We start from the raw sequence: 23,080 nt of genomic DNA, 5'->3' as shown, positions 1-23,080 counted from the left end.
TTGTGGACTCTGATCTGGAGAACCGGATTGGATTCCCCACTCCTCCACATGAGCGGCGGATGCTAATCTGGTGAACTGAATTTGTTTCCCCACTCTTACACCTGAGGCCAGCTGGGTGAGCTCAGGCTAGTCACACTCCCTCAGCCCCACCTACCTCACAAGGTGTCTGTTTTGGGGAGGGGAAGGGAAGGTGATTGTAAGCCAGTTTGATTCTTCCTTAAGTGGTAGAGAAAGTCGGCATATAAAAACCAACTCTTCTTCTTCTTCACGAGTTGGGATGGGCATGAGTCCCTGATATCTCCTTTGCTAGCCAAGGTAGCTCAAGGGCTGCCAACCTCCAGGTAGTAGCTAGAGATCTTCTATTACAACTTATCTCCAGCCAATAGAGATCAGCTCGCCTGGAGAAAATGGCCGCTTTGGCAATTGGACCCTATAGCATTGAAGTCCCTCCCCTCCCCAAACCCCACCCTCCTCAGGCTCCGCCCCCCCAAATCTCCCAGTATTTCCCAACCCAGAGATGGCAACCCTATGTGACACTCCCTTCTTGGCTAATGAATAGGGTTGCCAGGTACCTCTTCACCAAAAACCTCCTGCCAGTGGTGAAGAAGAACCTGGCAATCCTAGGTAGCTTACTAGAATCATAGGGTTGGAAGGGACCACCAGAGTCATCTAGTACAACCCTCTGCATAGTGCAGGAAATTCACAACTACCTCCCCTCCACACCCCCAGTGTCCGGAGAAGATGCCAAAAAAAAAAAAAAAAAACCACCTCCAGGATTCCTGGCTAATCTGGCCTGGCCATGTAAGAAAGGGTCATGAGAGCCAAACACTGATGCAACCCTTCCTGCCTACCTGCAGTTTTGGACTGTCAGTCCTAATTTTTCCTTCCTTAGACATGGGTATTAACTTATCAGACCACACACACACACACACCATTAACTAGCTCTGCAGGAATTGCAAGAGTTCTGTTGCTAGGAACAGAAAAGGAAATTCCTTGACATTATAGGCAGAGACGTTGTCACTGAAATTCACTGCCACGGTTTTAAAAAGGGATTTAGCTCCCCCCAAAATAGCGCTTGCGACTTAAAGGGGAACACTTTTAATTTTGCCAATAAAGGTTTGTGTTTGTTTGTGGGGAATGCTTTTAGGCCCCCAAGTTGCCAAGGTCTGATAACACCAAGGGGTGAGATTTTGCAACCTCGACGTGCAAGATCTCCCAAGGTGAGGCAGGAATCTGAGACCCCCGCATCCCTGGCAGGGGAAGGGAAGGGTTTGTAGACTCCTTTGAAATGTATCCCCCAAGGGGGACTCATTTTACTCACTTCTCCCCTCCTCCACAACGGCCTTTCTCTGTGGCAGGTGTTAAATGCCTCAAAGGGCAGCTGTTCCAATGTTGACACTGGAAAGTAGCAGGTAGTGTGAGGTCACAAGCAGGTAGAAGAAATATCAAACGCCAGTCAACCATATTGCTGGAGACTTTGGGGGGAAACCGCCATGGGGGGCACCCAAAGGACTCCTGCGTGTTGCAAAGCCTTCTGGGCTACATCATAGGACCTATTCTAGTGGCCGAACTGAGAAGTTGAGAGTTGGAGTCAAGGCCAGGAGCGGAACCGAGGCAATCAGCACAATTGATGGGACAGTGTGGGGTAGTGCCTAAAGCAGTGGGTTTAGAAAGGGGGGGGGCAGGATTCAATCCCATTCCCAGCTCCTCCCTCCCCCTGGTATAGGGTTGTCAGCACTGGGTTGGGAAATACCTGGAGATTTTGGGGGTGGAGCATGAGGAGGGCAGGGTTTGGGGGTTATAATGCCATAGAGTCCGGTGGGTTATAATGCCATAGAGTCCCCCTTTCAAAGCAGCCATTTTCTCCAGGGGAACTGATCTCTGTCACCTGGAGATCACTTGTAATAGCTGATCTCCAGCCACCACCTGGAGGTTGGCAACCCTACTTCCCCCTTGAGTTGCCAGGCCTGCCAATTGTCACCCTTGTCTGCCGCTTAGGGTTACCAACCTCCAGGTACTAGCTGGAGACTTCGTGCTATTACAATTGATCTCCAGCCGATAGAGATACGTTCAGCTTGAGAAAATGGCCGCTTTGGCAGTTGGATTCTATGGCATTGAAGTCCCTCCCCTCCCCAAACCCCACCCACCTCAGGCTCCACCATCAAAACTTCCCACCAGTGGCAAACAGGGACCTGGCAACCCTACTGCCGCTGCTCTGAGCAGTGGCAGGAGGAAACCCAACCCCCCGCAACATTCTAGGAAGTGATCAAATATCTATGGTATTTACTGGCAAGTCTTGGAGCTTCCTAGAGCGTCAGGAGGGCAGGAATGGATTGACCTCCAGGTCTTTACCTGGAAGTGACGTTGAAGTGTCAGTGATGCTGTCCCTTCTCAGGCCCTGCCCCCAAACAGTTCCCGTGGTGCACAATTCTGGCATCCCTACCGGGAAAGGTTGGAAAAAATGGAGGTCTAACAGGCCACCAACCCAACTCATTTCATTGGCTGTCTGTTGCAGGGACAGGACAGGTTGGAGCATGACAGTGTTGTGTTACATATCATGAGATATTGCAAGGGAGAGAGGAAGGGGAGATGCAGGGCTGCCCTCTTCACCAACAGTCATTAACATTGTCTCAGCAAATGCTGGGGGATTTTGAGGGTGGTGCCTAGGGACAGTGGGTTTGGGGGAGGACGTGACATTGCCTCAGGGTGACACTCTAGGAAGGTCCCCTGATCTCTATGGTAAAAGATCAGAGATGGGGAAATTCCTAGAGCACCACTATGGAGGCCATTTTTTCCTCCTGCTCCTCAATTTCTCAAGGGTAGGGAATTGGGGCTGACGCTGGGGGTTAACTAGGGTTGCCCGGTCTTGCTTCGCCACTGGTGGGAGGTTTTGGGGGCAGAGCTAGAAGAGGGCTTGGTTTGGGGAGGGGAGGGAGGGACTTCAGTTCCATTGAGTTGAATTGCCAAAGAGGCCATTTTCTCTAGGGGAACTGATCTCTATCGGCTGGAGATCAGTTGTAATAGCAGGAGATCTCCACCTGGTACCTGGAGGTTGGCAACCCTAGGGTTAACCTGCCATGCATGGTCAGATGGCTAGCTAGTCATGTGCCTGCTCAGGGTCGTCAAGAACATCTGCTGAGGTACATGACCCAGTAGAGAACCTCCTCCAACCATAGATGTTCAGCTCTCCCACTTTCACCAGGAATGGGAGATTGCTCTGGAGGTCATTGTGATATCTCTGGACCAGAATTCCGCTGTCTTCCATTTTAACCTTGACAGTGCCAACTGGGCTTAGAAGAGCTTGAAAAGGTCTTCATCTGCTCCATCAGTGGTGGAGGGGTGCATATACAAGAGGGGATGGTGTCTTTATTGGGGAGCCTGGCAACCAATGAGAGGGTGCACATCACTTCCGGGTCCAACAGAAGAAGCAGCAGCATAGAGGTTCTGGTGATTCCATTGTTACTTCCAGATTGCATCTGGAAGTGATGTATTGGTGGTGGTTTTTTTCCTCCTGCCACTGCTCAGAGCAGCGGCAGAAAAGGGTGACAATTGGCGGAAGTCCTGGCAACCCTAGGGGGGAGTAAGGTTGCCAACCTCCAGCTGGTGGCTGGAAATCTCCCACTATTACAACTGATCTCCAGGTGACAGAGATCAGTTCACCTGAAGGAAATGGCTGTTTTGGAAGGTGGTATGGTATTATACCTCACCCTGCCCTCCTCAGGCTCCACCCCCAAAATCACCATGTACTTCCCTACAGGGTAGCCTTCGGAGGATATCTTGCCTAGGGTACCAGCAGCAGATCCTGCGTCTGCTGACTTTATTGTCTAGATCTACTATCAGGCAACACATCTGACAGAGTTTATGGTTCTTGCTTTGGGAAGCTGCTGTCTTTTCAGTAGGTGGATAATAAATACTTCTCTCACACAGGGAGGAGGGTGGAGAGTGGTACGCGGGTAGGACTGTGAAGTTTAATAAATTTGTATTTGGTAATCCTTGAGCTTCGGAGTGTTGGAGTTATTCAGGCAGTTGTTCCCGCAAATGAGTAAATTTGAGCAAAATCGTGAGCAATTAGCGAATGAAATGTATTCTTCAAATGAACAGATGGGCTGGCATGACTCGTCTTGCTCCGAGCACGTCTTGCATTTCAGCTGCAGCCCATCAAGACCTTCCAAGCTCTTTGAGTTGTAAACCTGCCTTGCTACAGACCTAGAAATGGAGTGGACCTTCTCTTACAACTAGAGTTGCCAACCTCCAGGTGGGGTCTGGATAGGATTGGCAGCCTCCAGGTACTAGCTGGAGATCTCCTGCTATTAACACTGATTTCCAGGTGGCAGAGATCAGTTCACCTGGAGAAAATGGCCACTTTGGAAGGTGGACTCGATGGCATTTAGGGTTGGCAGGTCCCTCTTCACCACCAGCAGGAGGGTTTTTTTTGGCGGAGCCTGAGGAGGGCGGGGTTTGGGGAGGGCACTTCAGTGCCATAGAATTCAATTGCCAAAGCGGCCATTTTCTCCAGCTGAACTGATCTCTATCGGCTGGAGATCAGCCACCACCTGGAGGTTGGCAACCCTAATGGCATTCTACCCCATTGAAGTCCATTCCCCCCCAAATCCCACCCTCCTCCATACCCAACATCTCCAGGTATTTACCAACGTGGAGCTTGAAACCCTAGCTCTGGCGTTCTTCTGGAATTACTGACCACTTCCCTTAGTGGAAATGGCAGCTTTGGCGGGAATTTCAATTTCCTTCCCCTCCTCAAACTCTGCCCTCCACAGGAACTGTCCTCAAACTACTAGGAATTTTCCAGGCTGGTGTTGCCAACCCTTCTTCAACCCAGACAACCAGTGAGTTCAAGGGAAGGAGCACAGTATAAATAAATTCAGTTCAGGGGAAGGAGCACAATATAAATTTGTTATACACCCAGATAGAAAATTATTGTCATGGATTCAAATAGCAAGCTAGTGGGCTATGAGGAGCAGGCCTAGGAGTTGGGCTTCTGACTCCAGGCTGGGAAATTACCAGAGATTTGGGGGCAGAGTCTGGAAACGGTGGAGTTTGGGGGGACGGGACAGGAGCTCAGGAGGGATGTGATAGAAGGTTGCCAACCATCAGGTACTAGCTGGAGATCTCCTGCTCTTACAAATGATCTCCAGCCAACAGAGATCAGGTCACCAGGAGAAAATGGCCACTTTGGCAATTGGACCCTATGGCATTGAAGTCCCTCCCCAAACCTCACCCCCAAAAAGCTCCCACCAGTGCGAAGAGGGATCTGGCAACCCTACACGAGGTGGGCAATCCTACCTGAAATACTACTGTTGGTGGAGAATTAGGGCCGCAGACAGCCTCACCAAAAGGTGGCTTCCCAGAGGCACCTGGTTGGCCACTATGTGAACAGACCACTGGACTTGATGGCCTTGGTCTGATCCAGCAGGGCCTTTCTTATATTCTTATGTAACTTTGACTAGCCCTGCAGGCTTCATGTGGAGGGGTGGCAAAACCAACCCGGTTCGCCAGATTAGAGTCTGCCGCTCCTAACCACTACACCACACTGGCTCCCAGCACCACACCAGATTGAGCAAGGGATTCAAAAGAAAAGGGTAAAACACAATTCCTCTGTTCCCCCACCCCCCTGTACATTCCCTTCTGGATCTCAGGATAAGTCAGGCTCCTTAGCTTGAAAGGTTACAGTTCTTCTAAAAAACGTCTATTACCTTGAACTCTCTGCTCAAATGTGCGGGCCAGCCTGTGACAATGGCCATCTCCTGCAGACTTCTGGTCAGAGTTCAGCCTGCCTTGATGGAATCAGCACAAAAGAGGCCCTCCTCCTCACTCCAAAGAATTTGATCATCTCTCTTCCTCCTTCCACCAATCAGGTCAGGCCAGGTCCAAGAATTTTTTTCTGAAGTCTTTCTAGCCTCTTAAGTCCTCTAAATCTCTCTTCCCTGCTAGATACCACCTGTCTAGCTCTGGGGGTGGGGAGCTTGACCATCCCATTGTCTCTTGCTAGACCTATTAGCATTTCTAAAAAGTAGGGTTGCCAACCTCTAGGTACTAGCTGGAGATCTGCTGCTATTACAACTGATCTCCAGCCGATAGAGATCAATTCACCTGGAGGAAATGTCCTCTTTGGCAATTGGACTCTATGGCATTGAAGTCCCTCCCCAAGCCCTGCCCTCCTCAGGCTCTTCCCCAAATATCTCCCGCTGGGGTGAAGAGGGACCTGGTAACCCTACTAAAAAGGTGGCTGAGAACATAAGAACATAAGAAAAGACCTGCTGGATCAGACCAAGGTCCATCAAGTCCAGCAGACTGTTCAGACAGTGGCCAACCAAAACAAGACGACTGCAGCAGCATTATGCTGCCTCTGTTCCACAGCACCCAATATAATAGGCATGCTCCTTTGATCCTGGAGAGAATAAGTATGCATCATGACTAGTATTCATTTTGACTCATCCCCATGGATAGCCCTCTTCTCCATGAATATGTCCACTCCCCTCTTCAAGTTGGCAGCCCTCACCACATCCTGGGGCAGGGAGTTCCACAATGCATTGTGTGAAGAAATACTTCCTTTTATCTGTTTTGAATCTCTCACCCTCCAGTTTTAGCAGATGACCCCTGCGTGCTGGTATTATGGGAGAGGGAGAAAAGAGGGAGGGGAGGGAGAGAGAAGGGGGTGAGGCTGGAAAGCAATTGAGTTGACTTCACACACACACACTCACACCTGCCTGTTCTCTACAGAGAGAAAGAATTTTTAAAAAAAATTCAAGGTGAAAGTTTTGCTCAGTTCAAACCTCCAAGGAAAAATGCAATTTTCCACAGAGATTTCCTGGTTATACGCTTTTGAGCGTCTGACGAAGGGCGTATTGACATTCAAAAGTTTGGTGGTGGTGGAAAGTCCTGTCAAGTCACAGCTGACTTATGTTAACCTGTAGGGTTTTCAAGGCAGGAGACTAACCAAGGTGGTTTGCCATTGCCTGGCTCCATATGGGCTAAGAGAGTTCAGAGAGATTGTGACTGACCCAAGGTCACCCAGCAGGCTTCATGGGGAGGAGTGGGAAATTGAACCTGGTTCTGCAGACTAGACTCTGTTGCTCTTAACCACTTTGCCATGCTGGCTCTCTCAAAAGCTTAGGACCCCCTCCCCCTTTTTTGAAGCATTTTGTTCCATTTCTCTTTATTGTTGTTTTTTTCTTTTTCAAGATGACACTGTAGGTTTGAATCCAGTATGATTTAACAGAACATGGAGTATTGGCTCACAGATCCTGTGAACTTTACAAACAGAAAGTAGGAAAATTGAAAGGATCTCGTCTTCCACAACCTCCCTCCCTCTCAAAAGAGAGGCTCCAAGCTGGAATGTAAAGGAGGAAGGGGTTAAGCGCCTAGTTAAAAGTCCCTTGAAGCTACAGACTGTGGTACTCAAAGGTTTTGGGGTGGAGTCCTCCACTGCTACTGTTCATTTAAATCTTAGCACAGAGAGACACCACCTCTTTGTTCTGGTTTAAATTAAAAGGAGGCTCACCTCAACAGTTTATTGCAAAGCTTAGACCTGAAAATCTTGTTGATTTCTGAGGTTCTACTGGACTGAAATCTATCTGATCTCTCAAGAGATTGCTGATTTCCAACCACATTTTCAAGGCCCTCAGAGTGGAGCAATAGTTCCCAGCACGGTTTGGGTAGTGGTCACGATCCTTAAAACCAGCTTGTGGCTTAATAGACTTGGTACGCTCAATCAGTGTTTGCTCGATATTGGTCTAGGGTAACCATTGTCACATTGGTCATTTTTCTCACGGAGGTTTGGCGCGGTTTCACTTTTGTTTTGCCCGCTGCAAATTTTTAATTTTTCATGAACGCTTCAAATTTTAGCAGAAAAATCGCGTCAACTCCGCGTCTTCTCAAACCTGTGTTGGTCCGTTCTTTGTAGTTGCTACGCCGTTTTTGGCTTCATGAAAAATGTTCCTGGGTTCGGACCAATTGTCCCCGCCCATGTCGGCTAATTTCTCCTCCCCTGTGAACGGCAATTGGCTGGGAGAGTTTTAAGCCTGGGGGACAGCCTCCCTCCAAGGCAGGACAGATCGGCATGCTGTGAAGGGGAGGGAGAGTGTTTGGCCATTTATGTATGGAAGGTTTTGCCTTGGGTTTGCCACTCTTTAGATGTACATTTCCCCATCCAAATTCTTAAAACTCTGCTTTGGGGGCTTATTGTTGAGTTTTGAAAATTCGGATGGGGAAAATGTGCATCCTGAGAGCGGAAAATCCAAAGCAAAGCTCCCTCCCATCACCCTTCTGAAGAGGGGCAGCCGGTCTGCTTTGGGTCTTCCGGGGGGAAACAGCCACGGCCCAGCTGCCAGGAGGTCCCGCTGCCCGGCGCCAAGGTTGGGGCAGGGAGTGCCTGGCTTCCCCTCCCTGTTTGTGGCACCCCCTCCATTGTTTTCCATCCTACGCATGCTTTCCCTGCTGGTGCGATCCTGTGTGTGTGTGTTGTGGGGGCATCCTGAGAGTGGCAAATCCAAGGCAAAACTCCCATCACCCTTCTGAAGAGGGGCAGCCAGTCTGCTCTGGGTCTCCCTTCTCTATCTGGATGGATGTTCCTGGCAATGGATGGCCGGAGCTCTACGGGGGGGGGGGCACAATGATGACTGTCTGTCAAAGTCTGGGAATGGGGGGCGTGGCCAAGTATGGCGGGGGGAATGGGGAGCATGGTAAATAGAAAAGTTATATAAGGAAACCAGAGGGACTGGTGCTTTTTTTTGCCCTGGGGCCGTGTCCACAGAGGTGAACTTCACAAGGTAATCCGCTGGGCGGAGTTGGGGCGGAGTTGGGGGCGGGCATAAACCATGAGCTTTTCAGAAGGGGACAGACCACACCGTTGTAGAATACTGCATTCTTTGTTCCCATGAAAAACCAAAACTACTTCTGGATTGACTGGGATATGAAAAAATAAATTTAAATCGTGCCCATGAAAAATAAATTTAAATCACTTTTTTTTTGCAAGAGAGCATCAAAATCGTCCGTGAAAAGTGGGCCATTGAGAAGCCTATTGATTACATTTGCTGTCATCAGAGAGGTTTAACTAATGCTTTGAAGGGTAGAAGAAAAGGAGATAGGACTGCCTAGAAATGGGGGTTCGTAAAAGGGTAGGAGAAAAGAGAATTGTCCCCAAACGCACGACCGGCAGACCCTGGAAGGGGGAACGCTGCAGCGGCAGGCGTTTCAGGACGAAGTTCTGCAGTCCGCAGCTGGGAGCGGATTGCCTTGACTGTTGAGCACGGCATCGCAAAGAGGCACCAGGATGATAAATAATGCATTTCCTTTGTCTTATAGGAATTCTGGAGGCAGAGGGGCAATCAGATCAGCGGTAAACAGCTTACATAGCAAATCTAATAGGTTTGTAAATTAGATTTTGTGTTCATTTGTTTTTGGCTTTAAGGCGGCTATTAATCCGCTTCACTCTCTCTGCCTCTCTCTTTGTAGGGTGGTGCTCTTTCCACTTAGCTCACAGATCTGTTTCTTTCCACCTCTGCTTGGGATTTTCTTAATCATCTTTCCTCCTCCTTCTCCTATCTCGGCAGTGATCATCATTTGCCAGTGACAGACAAGGTGTACCTCGCGGCAACAGCAAGGACGACAGAATGAAAATGTCTGCGTTACTTACTGTGCACCATAGTGTGTTGTGAGAAACAAAGAAATTAAATAATTGAAGGATTATAGGAGCCCAAAGAACCTGTCCTCAGAGGAGGCTGCCTCATGTGTCTCTGCATGCGTAACTGTTCTGGCCATGCCCCCTTCCAATCAGCCTCCACAGGGGAGGGTAATTCTGTCCCCTCTCTAAGTCAAGTGTAATACAGAAATGCCGAGGGGCTGTCCACCCTCAAAAGAGGCTGCCTTTTGTATCTCTGCATGAGTAACTGTTCTGGCCTGGCTCCTTCCAATCAACCTCCACAGGGGAGGGCAATCCTGTCCCCTCTCTAAGTCAAGTGTAATACAGAAATGCAGAAGGACTGTCCACCCTCAAAAGAGGCTGCCTTCTGTATCTCTGCATGAGTCAGTGTTCTGACCTTGCCCCCTTCCAATCAGCTTCCACAGGGGAGGGCAATTCTTTCCCTCTCTAAGTCAAGTGTAATACAGAAATGCCGAGGGGCTGTCCACCCTCAAAAGAGGCTGCCTTCTGTATCTCTGGATGAGTCAGTGTTCTGAGCTTGGCTCCATCTTATGAGGAGGCATGCCCAGAATAGTGACACACAGAGACACCCCCAAACACAAGAGGTGGACTTCACTGGCTTCTAAAGCATGCCCACTCCCAAATGTTCCTACAATTGCCAAAGTGAGTGTGTGTAATATTTGCCTTCACCTATCTGGGTTTCAATAGTACACTTCAGAGACACACAGTGCAGTATTTTGTGAATAGCAGCTGAATGTGTGAATTGACTCTGCTGCCTCCAAGGCCATGCGGACCAGTCACCTGGTTTTGTCTGTAGAAGCTAGCCTGAGGTGGCTCATTAAGAGAGTCAGCGTGGTGTAGTGGTTAAGAGCGGGTGTTTGGAGCGGTGGACTCTGATCTGGAGAACCCGGTTTGATTCCCCACTCCTCCACATGAGTGGTAGAGGCTAATCTGGTGAACCTGGTTGGTTTCCCCACTCCTCCACATGAAGCCAGCTGGGTGACCGTGGACTAGTCACAGTTCTCTAGAGCTCTCTCAGCCTCACCTCCCTCACAGGGTGTCTGTTGTGGGGAGAGGAAGTGAAGGTGATTGTAAGCCTTAAGTGGTAGAGAAAGTCGGCATATAAAAACCAACTCCTTCTTCTTCTCAAATCAAATATTTATTTTGATACAAGATCAGCTCTGAATAAAAACTAAAAGTTAAAATAGTAAAATATGTTGATGATTCCAGGAAAGATGGTTTGTAGAGGGGGAGGAAAAATCATCTATGGGGTGAGATTTTCGGTCAGCCATTTATGAATCCCACAGGGCCAAAGACAAAACTTGGCTACTTGAGTAGTTATCTCCCAAGAGGGGTCTTCTTTTTCTTCTTCTAACCTGCGCAAGTCACCATTTCTTGGCTCACAAATTGCACAACGAACACACATCTGTGACCCAGGCAGCTTGGGCTCCAGCTAGATGTGGTGTTTTCTAATGAGTTGGGTTGGGTCTGTCATTCCCCACAGTCATGTAGCAGCTGCGGGGAACTATTTTCCTTACTGAATGTGCACTAGGGCTGCCAACCTCCAGGTAGGCTAACCAGGTCCCTCTTCTTCTTCGGCAGGAGGTTTTTGGAGTGGAGGTGGGGGGCTGGTCGGGCGCTCCCAGAAGTGCTGCATTGCAAAGGGCCGGTTTCCACTGAAACTCCCAGTTTGAGTGGTAAAGGCCTGTCGCGATGCAGCACTTCCGTGTGTAAAACGCACCACAAGGGCCCTTTTCTCACTCAAATGGCCCCTTGTGATGCGTTTTACACCCGGAAGTGCTGCACCGAAACAGGCCTTTACCTGGGAGTTTGAGTGGAAACCGGCCCTTTGCAGTGCAGCATTTCCAGATGTGAACCGGAAGTGACCTGTCCCTGCCTGCACAGATTGCCCGCCGACCCTCAGCTGGTCAGCGGGCAGCCAGGTGGATTGGTGGGGTTTGCCCGCCACCACCTGGCACTTGGCAACCCTGCCTCCAGGTGGGGCCTGGAGACCTCCTGGGATTACAATAGATATCCAGCCAACAGAAAACAGTTTCACTGGAGAAAATGGCCACTTTGGAAGATAGATTGTATGACAGTGTACCCTGTTGAGGTCCCTCCCTTCCTCAAACCCTGGCCTCCCCAGATTCTACCCCCCCCTAAATCTCCAGGAAGATCTCGACCTGGAGTTGGCAAACTTAACATGCAGCCAGCGTGGTATAGTGGTTAAGAGCAGTGGACTCTAATCTGGAGAACCGGGTTCGATTCCGCACTCCTCCACATGAGCGGCGGACTCTAATCCGGTGAACTGGGTTGTTTTCCCCGCTCCTCCACATGAAGCCAGCTGGGTGACCTTGGGCTAGTCCCGGTTCTCTCAGAACTCTCTCAGCCCCACCCACCTCACAAGGTGTCTGTTATGGGGAGGGGAAGGGAAGGTGATTGTAAGCCGGTTTGATTCTCCTTAAACAGTTAGAGAAAGTCAGCATATAAAAACCAGCTCTTCTTCTTCTCCTCCTCCTCCACCTCCTCCTCCCTGGGGCCATTCTGGGTTAGAAATTGACACAGGGGGAAGGGGAAAGCCCTGATCCAAATCTGGCTTCCAGGGCGCTTGGGGAATTAGTTTCCAGCAGTTGCTATCTGAGTGCGGGGAATGACAGCTGGCTTGGGGAAACTAGTTAAAAACATGTCGGTCTTGAGCCTGGGTTATCCTTTAATTTGGGTAACAGCAGCAAGCTTACTCCTCTGGAAGAGACAGCCGACCGGCTGGCAGAGCGGAGCAATCACTAATGCTGTCAGGAATGACTCTGAGAAATCCGCTGTCTCTCTCTTTCCCTCTCCAGAGCTGAAGTGGGAATAAATGGCTCCTCATCTCCGGCTGCTGTTGACAGAAGTAATGAAAGCCTTAAGCACCCCGTTCGGCTGGGCCTGTCCAAATGGAAACACAACCAGACTCTCTCTTTGAAGATCAGGTACTGGGTAATTGCCTAGAGAGAGGAGCGTCTCCAAAAGTAGTCCAGAAAGCAATAAAACCTTAGGCCCCCCTGCAGAGTTTGGCTCGATATCCGTAAATGATCCTTCAGAAAATGAATTCCGAGCTCGTCGGCAGCGTGTCCATTGGATTTATGAAGAACTAGAACATAAAGAAATAAAGAATCGGAAAAGGTCCGAGATAGACTAGCCCTATACCTTATCGGGAAAGTTCCAGATTGGCAGCTAAACCTGGAGGGCACTGGGATCCGGATGTAAGCTTAGCCGAGGGCCCCCCATAGTATGGCATCTTAGACCCAGGCTGTGGCAACCAGTATTGAACACATGAAGCTGCCTTATACTGAATCAGACACCCTTGGTCCATCAAAGTCAGTACTGTCTACTCAGACCGGCAACGGCTCTCCAGGGTCTCAGGTAGAGGTCTTTCACATCACCTACTTGCCTGGTCCCTTTAACTGGAGATGCCAGGGATTGAACTTGGGACCTTCTGCATGCCAAGCAGATGCTCTACCACTGAGCCACAGCCACACCCTCCTCCCTTGCCAGGCCAGTTTTCAAACTACAGGTTGAGTATCCCTTATCCGAACTGCTTGGGACTGTATTTCGGATGTGTATTTCAGAATATTGGCACATACATAACGAGATATCTTTGGGATGGGACCCAAGTGTAAACTCGAAATTCATTTATGTTTTATATACACTTTGCATGCAAAGCCTGGATATAATTTTAAACAATATTTTTGATAATTTTGTGTACCACTACACCACGCTGGAGAGAGAGTGGTTAAGAGCGGTGGTTTGGAGCGGTGGGCTCTGATCTGGTGAACCAGGTTGGTTTCCCCACTCATATTTGTGAAGCCAGCTGGGTGACCTTGGGCCAGTCACAGTTCTCCCATCTGATTCTTACTTAAATGGCAGAGAAAGTTGGCATATAAAAACCAACTCTTCTTCTACATTGAACCATCAGAAAGCAAACTGGCATGCTACTGAGGTCCTGTGAGTAATGCCTGCATGCCGGCTCAAAAAGTCTAGTTTTTGGGTCAGTCCGGGTATCGGGTGTCCGGATAAGGGCTACTCAACCTGTGTTAAATTGTCCTATACTTTTATTTATACCCCGTTCTTCTCCCCAGAAGGGACTTAAAGTGGCATATTCTTCTCTCCTCCACACGATCCACACAATAACAACTCTGTGAGGGAAAGCCACACTAAGGCAGGAGACCAGCCATCTAATTGGCTGCACTGCTCAGTAGAGATATGGGGGTAAAATGGCGGGGGAATAGGTGTTGCTCTGATGCTGCCATGTCACTTCTGGTGCAAAGCCAGAAGTGACATCATCATATCAGCATGGTACTCTAAGGCTTCCCCAAACTCTATGGTTTTACCCCCAAACTCTATGATAAAACTCCCCCAAACTCTATGATAAAACCTTAGAGTTTGGGGAAAATCCTAGAGCCACATAGAACTGGGGAATTCCTTGCGCGTCACTGACACCATGAAGTCAGTTCCAAGTACTCACCTGGAAGTGATGTCACAGTGTCATGCACCAGTATTTATCGAGTCTCTGCCCCCCAGATGCTCCTGGCTGTCAACCTTAGAAGGTCATCCACTGAGCTTCCATGGCAGAGTGGGGATTCAAAGCTGGAGTAATGGTGAAGAGCAGTGGACTCTAATCCTGAGAACCGGGTTGGTTTCCCCACTCCTACACATGAAGCCTGCTGGGTGATCTTGGGCGAGTCACAGTTCTCTCTGAAGTCTCTCAGCCCCACCTACCTTTCAAGATGTCTGTTGTGGGGAGAGGAAGGGAAGGCACTTGTAAACCAGTTTCAGTCTCCTTAGAGGTGGAGAAAATCAGGGTATAAAAACAAACTCTTCTTCTTCTACTACTTCTTCCACTGAGGGAAACAGAGGTAGGGTTGCAAACTTCCAGGTGGTGACTAGAAATCTCCCACTATTACAACTCATCTCCAGGTGACAGAGATCAGTTCCCCTGGAGAAAATGGCCGCTTTGCCAATTGGATTCTATGGCATTAGTCCCTCCCCTCTCTAAACCTCGCTCACCTCAGGTTCCACCCCCAAAATCTCCAGGTATTTCTCAACCTGGAGTTGGCAACCCTAGTCAGAGGGCCTCATTCACTAGAGCACGTGTCTATGTTTTCCGTTGGCAGGAAGCACATCTTGAAGTTCCTGGATGCTGAGAAAGACATTTCGGTGCTCAAAGGGACCCTGAAGCCCGGCGATATCATCCACTATGTCTTTGACAGGGACAGCACCATGAACGTTTCCCAAAACCTCTACGCGCTCCTGCCCAGAACCTCACCCCTGAAGGGCAAGCACTTTCGGACCTGTGCAATTGTGGGCAACTCCGGCATTCTCCTGAACAGTGCCTGTGGGGAGGAAATCGATGCTCATAACTTTGTGATAAGGTAACTAGCTGGAAGGAAACTGAGCTCAGATTGAGGCCTTGTTCAATCTTGCGTCAGAAATTCAACGAAGAAGAAGAGTTGGTTTTTATATGCCGACTTTCTCTACCACTCAAGGCAGAATCAAACCGGCTTACAATCACCTTCCCTTCCCCTCCCAACAACAGACACCCTGTGAGGTAGGTGGGGCTGAGAGAGCTGTGACTAGCCCAAGGTCACCCAGCAGGCTTCATGTGGAGGAGTGCGGAAACAAATCCAGTTCACCAGATTAGCCTCCGCTGCTCATGTGGAGGAGTGGGGAATCAAACCCAGTTCTCCATATCAGACTCCACCGCTCCAAACCACTGCTCTTAACCACTGCACCACTCTGGCTCAATGTAGATTTCTTTTATTTATTTTTTTGTAAACTTGGTTGGATTTTTCTTTTGGCATCTTCAGTTTTCCTTTAATGTTTACTAGTGCAAACTTGATAAAATGATGTCACCGGAGAGCAAAGAAATAAATCTTACTAAACCGCTCTTAGCCTGACCTGGCTGGGGGGGGGAGGGGGGAGAAGAAGGAGGAAGAAAAAGAAGAACAGTTGGTTGTTATAGCCCAATTTTCTCTACCTTTAAGGAGTCTCAAACCGGCGTACACTTGCCTTCCCTCACTGAGGTCCCTGTCCGCCAGGCTCCATCCCCAAAACTCCAGGAATTTCCCAACGTGGAGCTGGCAACCCTACCCCCTATCCCCACCTGGAGAAAATTGTTGCTTTGGCAATTGGACTCTATGGCATTGAAGTCCCTTCCCTCCCCAAACCCCACCCTCCCCAGGCTCCACCCCCGAAAAATCTCCAGGAATTTCCCAACCTGGAGCTGGCAACCCTAATGATTCTATGGGTCTGCCTGAGTTCTCCCCCTAAACTGCTGTGGCTGCGCAAGCTAATTGGCATGCAAAGCCAAGGAAGCATGTTTCTGTTCTCTCTGGAGAAGAAGGGGTTAGCGGCATCTTGGTGAGCGGCGAGTGCAGCATGGGTTAAAATCCCTTGGGGAAGAAGGATTCCTTTGGACCTCCTTCAGTGCACAACATGGCTCAGTCCAGCAGCACATTTTCCTATGCGAGCCCTATTGACATGAATTATTTTCCAAGGGGCATGGGCAAGAGAACTTCCCAGTTGACTGAGCCCACGTTAATTGGTGGGAGTGGATGGGGCTCCCTCTCCCCTCTTTTTAATTCAGTCCATGCTGATCCATCGCACAGAGAGCTTTATTGTCTGGGCAGCAGTGTGTTGGAGCTGAATGACCCAGCAACAAAGGAAGGGTATTTGAACCGACCCAACAATTGGCAGAAAGGGAGCTCACTTGGATGTGCCCCAGAGAACTTGGGAGAGGTGGCACGGAAAGAAAGAAGCAGGCAGACGCACAAAACCTCTCCCTTTCCTCTCATGCCTTAGATGTTCCATCCTCGAAACAGGAGACCATATATAGGGTCGCCAGGTCCCTCTTTGCCACCAGCGGGAGGTTTTTTGGGGGGAGCCTGAGGAGGGCGGGTTTTGGGGAGGGGAGGGACTTCAATGCCATAGAGGCCAGTTGCCAAAGCAGCCATTTTCTCCAGGGTAACTGATCTCTATCGGCTGGAGATCAGTTGTAACAGCGTAAGATCTCCAGCTAGTACCTGAAGGTTAGCAACCCTAACCATACACCAGTCACCTTATATCCCTTGAGAACCAGCGTGGCATAGTGGGTAAGAGCAGCAGACTAATCTGGAGATCCGGGTTTGATTCCCCACTCCTCCAGATGCAGCATGCTGGGTGACCTTCGGCTAGTAACAGTTCTCTCTGAACTTTCTCAGTTCCACCTGCCTCACAAGGCATCTATTGTGAAGGTGAAGAAAAGGTGATTGCAAGCCCTGCTTAGCCCTTCAACAGGAGACCACCAAGGAAGTCCAGGGTCACTAAGCAGAGAATGGCCAACCATGCTGGGTGACCTTGGGCTAGTAACAGTTCTTTCTGAACTCTCTCAGCCTCACCTACCTCACAAAGTGTCTGTTGTGGAGAGAGGAAGGGAAGAGATTGTAAGCTGCTTTGAGACACCTTAAAGATAGAGAAAAGTGGGGTGGGAGTTTTTAAAAGTACTTTATCTTTAGCCATGTGCTAGAGAGAGGCTTTGGGTTTCGAACATCCATGTAGGGCCTGGAGATCCCCTGGAATTGCAACTGATCTTCAGACAACAGGGATCAGTTCACCCGAAGAAAATGTTGCACAACTGGCTGCATCGTCAGCCTGGGTCTCTGATATCTCCCTTGCAGGCCCAGATAACTCACTAGAATCATAGAGATGAAAGGGATCACCAGGATCATCTAGTCCAACCCCCTGAACAATGCAGGAAATTCACAACTACCTTCCACCGCCACCCCCAATGACCCCTACCTACTCCATGCCCAGAAGATGGGGGAAACCTTCCAGAATCCCTGACCAATCTGGGCTGGAGGTAATTCCTTCCTTACCCCAAAGTGATGATCGGCATTCCCCTGGGCATGTAAGAAAGGGCCACGAGAGCCAAGCACTGACCCTTCCTGCCTCTCATGATCTGCCTAAGTTCACAGAATCAGCCTTGCTGTCAGATGGCCATCTAGCCTCTGCTGAAAAACCTCCAAAGGAGGAGAGCCCACCACTTCCCGAGGAAGCCCGTTCCACTGAGGAACCGCTCAAACTGTCAGAGAGTTCTTCCTGATGTTCAGCCGAAAATTAGGCAAGGTAGGAAGGCCAGAACCAACAGACCTGTGCATAGAACTCCCAAACATTTTTAGAAAAAAATAACAGGTAGATAGGACACCAACTTGGACTGTTATCACAGCAAACTGGAGGGGCAGGTAACATATCCCCCCCCCATGCCATTTGCCTTACCTTAATTCTGTACAACTGCTCCACAGGAACGTTGTAGGTTAGGCAAGCCGCACGCATGAACACATGAAGCTGCCTTATACTGAATCAGTAGGGTTTCCAACCTCCAGGAACTAGCTGGAGATCTCTTGCTATGACAACTGATCTCCAGCCGATAGAGATCAGTTCCCCTGGAGGAAATGGTCATTTTGGCAATTGGACTCAATGGCATTGAAGACCCACCTCTCCCAAACCCCGCCCTTCTCAGGCTCTGCCCCAAAAACCTCCCACCAGTGGCGAAGAGGGACCTGGCAACCCTATGAATCAGACCCTTGGCCCATCAAAGGCAGCTCTCCAGGGTCTTCAGCAGAGGTCTTTCACATCCCGTGCTGCCAGATCCTTTAACTGGAGGTGATTTAGGATTGAACCCGGAACCTTCTGCAAGCAAAACAAGTGTTCTACCTCTGAGCTAGTCCCCTTTCTGAACTGGTGCTATCTGTCATTTCCCCTCCCAGATGCAACCTGGCTCCCGTGCAAGAGTACACCCAGGATGTTGGGACAAAGACAGACCTGGTGACCATGAACCCTTCCGTTATCCAACGGGCCTTCGAGGACCTGGCGAATGACACCTGGCGGGAGAAGCTGCTCCAGCGCTTGAGCAGCCTCAACGGCAGCATCCTCTGGATCCCAGCGTTCATGGCGAAAGGGGGCAAGGAGCGTGTGGAGTGGGTCAATGAGCTGATCCTCAAGCATCACATCAACGTCCGCACGGCCTACCCCTCTTTGCGCCTCTTGCACGCTGTCCGAGGGTGAGTGACTCTGGTGTGGATTTCACCGCCCATAATCAGCTATCCCTTTGTTACGCATAGAATCATAGAGTTGTAAGGTACCACCAGGGTCATCTAGTCCAACCCCCTGCACAATGTAGGAAATTCACAACTACCTCCCCCCCACACCCCCAGTGACCCCTATTCCATGCCCAGAAGATGGACAAGATGCCCTCCCTCTCATCATCTACCTAAGGTCATCGAATCAGTCTTGCTGACAGATGGCCTTCTAGCCTCTGCTTAAAACCCTCCAGGGAAGGAGAGCTTACCGCATCCCGAGGAAGCCTGTTCCACTGAGGAACCACTCGAACTGTTAGAAAATTCTTCCTAATGTCTAGACAGGAACTCTTTTGATTTCATTTCAACCCGTTGGTTCTGGTCCGACCTTCTGAGGCAACAGAAAACAATTTGGCACCATCCTCTATACTTTTCCTGTGTTGCATGGTATACTTGCCTATATTAAAGCTTAGGGAATGTCCTGGCGCAGATGCCAAGCCAAAGGGTAAGAATTCCAGTAGGGACTGGTTAGGGTTGCCAGTTTTTTTTTCTTCTAGTACAGGCAAACCTCATTTTATTAAGAACATGAGAAAAACCCTGCTGGACAGTGGTGGATCTACTATGAAACTCATGAAGCTTAAGCTTCTCAGCCCCACCTACCTGACAAGGAATCTGTGCCAGGAGGGGCTTGGGGGAGGGGCTGTGGCTCAGTGGTAGAGCATCTGCTTGGCATGCAGAAGGTCCCAAGTTCCATTCCTGGTTAAAGGGACTAGGTGATGTGAAAGACCTCTACCTGAGACCCTGGAGAGCAGCTGCCGGTCTGAGTAGACAATACTGACTGTGATGGACCAAGGGTCTGATTCAGTATAAGGCAGCTTCGTGTGTTCATGTGTTCAAGGTGTCTGTTTTATTTATTCATTTATATTTGCATTTATAGCCCACCCTCGTTCCCAGTCCAACCGGGCTTAGGGCGGGTTACAACCTTTAAAACCAACAAAACCATAATACACTAAAATCACTAATTAAAACACCACAAACATAACAAACAAGAGAGCACTAAAATAGCAGTAAAATGGTAGTAACTGCCGTAGACCGGACAGCAGAATCTCCCCCCACAGATAACAAGTGGGGGGAAAGGATGGGGAGGCCAGTACGATGAATAACTTAGAATAGCTAGCGGCTGCCCTCGTAGGCCTGGCAGAATATCTCTGTTTTACAGGCCCTGCAGAACTCTTTTAGGTCCTGCAGGGCCCTGATGTTACTGGGGAGACTATTCTACCAGGCCAGGGCCAGGGCCAAAAAAGCCCTGGCTCTCTCTGGGGACAGCCGCATGTGCTTTGGGTCAGGAATCACCTGTAGATTATTATTAGTAGAGTGAAGAGCTCTCAGGGAGAGGAAGGCAACCGTAAGCCGACTTGAGTCTCCTTAAAAGGTTGAGAAAACCTGGGGATGGAACTTGGGGAGGACAGGGACCTCAGTGGAGCATGATGCTGTAGAGTCCACCCTCCAAAGCATCCGTTTTCTGATCTCGGTCGTCTGGAGATAGGGCTGCCAGGTCCCTCTTTGTTACCGGCGGGAGGTTTTGGGGGCGGAGCCTGAGGAGGGCAAGGTTTGGGGAGGGGCTTCAATGCCATAGAGTCCAATTGCCAAAGCAGCCATTTTCTCCAGGTGAGCTGATCTCTATCAGCTGGAGATCAGTTGTAATAGCAGGAGATCTTCAGCTGTTGGTTGGCAACCTGTTGGTTGGCAACCCTATCTGGAGATGAGCTGCAACTCCGGGGGATCCCCAGGTGCCACCTGGAGGCCGGCATACCTAATTCAGTCTGGCATCCAGAGGACCTGTCTTTGTCAGACAGGCCTCTCCTGCCTTTGAAACTGCCTAACAAGCGGACGCTTTTCCTGATCTTAAGCTTCACACCAGGCAAGGTCGTCGTGGTCAATTTTGGATTCCTCTGACCACAGGCGTTGCGAAGGAGCCACTCATTTGATGCTCATTAATTAACCATCAGTTATAGTCCTGACTGTCCCCTCTGGGAGAACAGTGATACGCCAAGTGAGCCATATGGCCAGTCAGCCAGTTGACTTTGTGGCTGACTGTGAGAAATTCTCCCTGGCTTGCAGCTGTAATTGAATTAAGCTCAGCTCAGCACCAGCTGTTGACTCTCTTGGCCCCCTCTCTTTCGATCTCATTCATTGCAGCAACACGTGCCTTTAAAACGAACCAGCCCTCTGCTCATCTCTGGTTGCATGGCCTGGCCACCTGAAGCTAGCTAGCTGCATGGCCTGGCCACCTGAAGTTTTCTTTCTTTCTTTCTTTCTTTCTTTCTTTCTTTCTTTCTTTCTTTCGTCCTTCCGTCCTTCCGTCCTTCCGTCCTTCCGTCCTTCCGTCCTTTCTGAGCAAAACAGGTGAGCAAAAAAAACAAAACCTTTCTGCTCTATAAGGCTTAAATGAACTATTTATGCTGCCTTTTGCCAACTTAAGTTGGTTCTGGGGACCCCAAAACTCAATATAGAAATCCTGTCTTGTGCAACTAACTTTGCTTCCTGGAGGGTGATGATGGTGGGTAGGGTTATCAACCTCCAGATGGGAGCTGGAGATCTTCTGCTGTCCAGGAGACAGAGATCAGTTCCCCTGGAGAAAATGGCCACTTTGGCAATTGGACATTATGGCACTGAAGTCCCTCCCCTCCACAAACCCCGTCCTCCTCAGGCTCCACTCCCAAAATCTCCAGGTATTTCCCAACCCCGAGCTGGAAACCCTAGTGGTGAAAAGTGCTGTCAAGTCACAGCTGACTTATGGTGACCCCATAGTGGTTTCAAGGCAAGAGATGTTCGGAGGTGGTTTGCCATTGCCTGCCTCCACGTGGGCTGAGTGAGTTCTGAGAGAACTGTGTCTGGCCCAAGGTCACCCAGCAGGCTTCATGCAGAGGAGCAGGGAATCGAACCTGCTTCTCCAGATTAGAGTCTGCTGCTCTTAACCACTGCACCATGCTACGCTCCCTTTCCTGGCGTAGCTCCCAAGTTTTGCACTAAAGGCAGAGATCCAAGAGAGGAACTATGACAAGAAAAGTTTCCACACTTGAATGTTATGCCAGCACACCTCAGAGATATTGCAGGTTTGGTTCCAGAAAACCTTGGTTCCAGAAAACTGCAATAAAGTGAGTCACACTAATTTTTTGGTTTTCCAGTGCATATAAAAGTTATGTTTACACTATACTGTAGTCTATTAAATGTGCAATAGCATTATGTCTTAAAAAAGTATTGTAATAGTAATGAAAAAGTTTGAAATATTGCAAGAATTACCAAAATTTGACACAGAAACATGAAGTGAGCACATGCTGTCAGAAAAATGGCAATGTGTAATATTCCATGCGGGCCATAATTAGACAAGGAATAGAGAATAAAACTGTTGCTATCATACTGCCCTTGTACAAATCTGTGGTGAGACCACACTTGGAATACTGTGCACAGTTCTGGTCACCACACCTAAAAAGGGACATTGCAGAGCTTGAGAAGATGCAGAGCAACCAAAATGATTAGGTGGCTAGAGCAATTGCCTTATGAGGAGCAGATGAAATGCCCAGGGCTGTTTAGCTTGGAAAGAAGGGCAAATATGATAGAGATCTATAAAATTATGCATGGTATGGAGAAAGTGGACACTAGATGATCATCTGATGAAGCTGGAAGGTGAGAGATTCAAAACAGATAAAAGGAAGTATTTCTTCACACTATGCATAGTTAAATTGTGGAACTCCCTGCCCCAGGATGTGGTGATGGCTGCCAACTTGGAAGGCTTGAAGAGGGGAGTGGACATGTTCATGGAGGAGAGAGGTATTCATAGCTATTAGTCCAAATGAATACGAGTCATGATGCATACCTATTCTCTCCAGGATCAGAGGAGCAAGCCTATTATATGAGGTGATGTGGAACACAGGCAGGACAATGCTGCTGCAGTCATCTTGTTTGTGGGCTTCCTAGAGGCACCTGGTAGGCCACTGTGGGAACAGACTGCTGGACTTGATGGGCCTTGGTCCGTCCCAGCAGGGCTTTCCTTATGTTCTTATGAGCATGCCTATTATATTAGGTGCTGTGGAATACAGGCAGGATAATGCTGCTGTAGTTGTCTTACTTGTGGGCTTCCTGGAGGCACCCGGTTGGCCACTGTGTGAGCAGACTGCTGGACTTGATGGGCCTGGGTCTGATCCAGCAGGGCTTTTCTTATGTTCTTATTATAATTATAATAATGCTGGATAATGCTGCTGCAGTCATCTTTGTGGGCTTACTAGAGGCGTCTGGTTGGCCAATGTGGGAACAGACTGCTGGACTTGAT

General features: G+C 49.3%; 1 protein-coding gene across 1 annotated transcript in view; it reads left to right on the top strand.

Moving 5' to 3' along the window:
• ST8SIA2 (ST8 alpha-N-acetyl-neuraminide alpha-2,8-sialyltransferase 2) overlaps positions 1-23,080 on the top strand; it is a 35,204-nt gene that overhangs the window by 10,849 nt on the left and 1,275 nt on the right. Inside the window, exons 2-5 of the mRNA XM_056866108.1 lie at positions 9,322-9,384; positions 12,499-12,627; positions 14,812-15,069; positions 18,442-18,735. Of these exons, the coding sequence (XP_056722086.1) occupies positions 9,322-9,384; positions 12,499-12,627; positions 14,812-15,069; positions 18,442-18,735 (744 nt within the window). The remainder of the gene's footprint in view (positions 1-9,321; positions 9,385-12,498; positions 12,628-14,811; positions 15,070-18,441; positions 18,736-23,080) is intronic.

The sequence above is a fragment of the Euleptes europaea genome, chromosome 20, assembly GCF_029931775.1.
Source record: "Euleptes europaea isolate rEulEur1 chromosome 20, rEulEur1.hap1, whole genome shotgun sequence".
NCBI classification, from domain to species: Eukaryota; Metazoa; Chordata; class Lepidosauria; order Squamata; family Sphaerodactylidae; genus Euleptes; species Euleptes europaea.
This window is presented reverse-complemented; position numbering and strand designations above follow the sequence as displayed.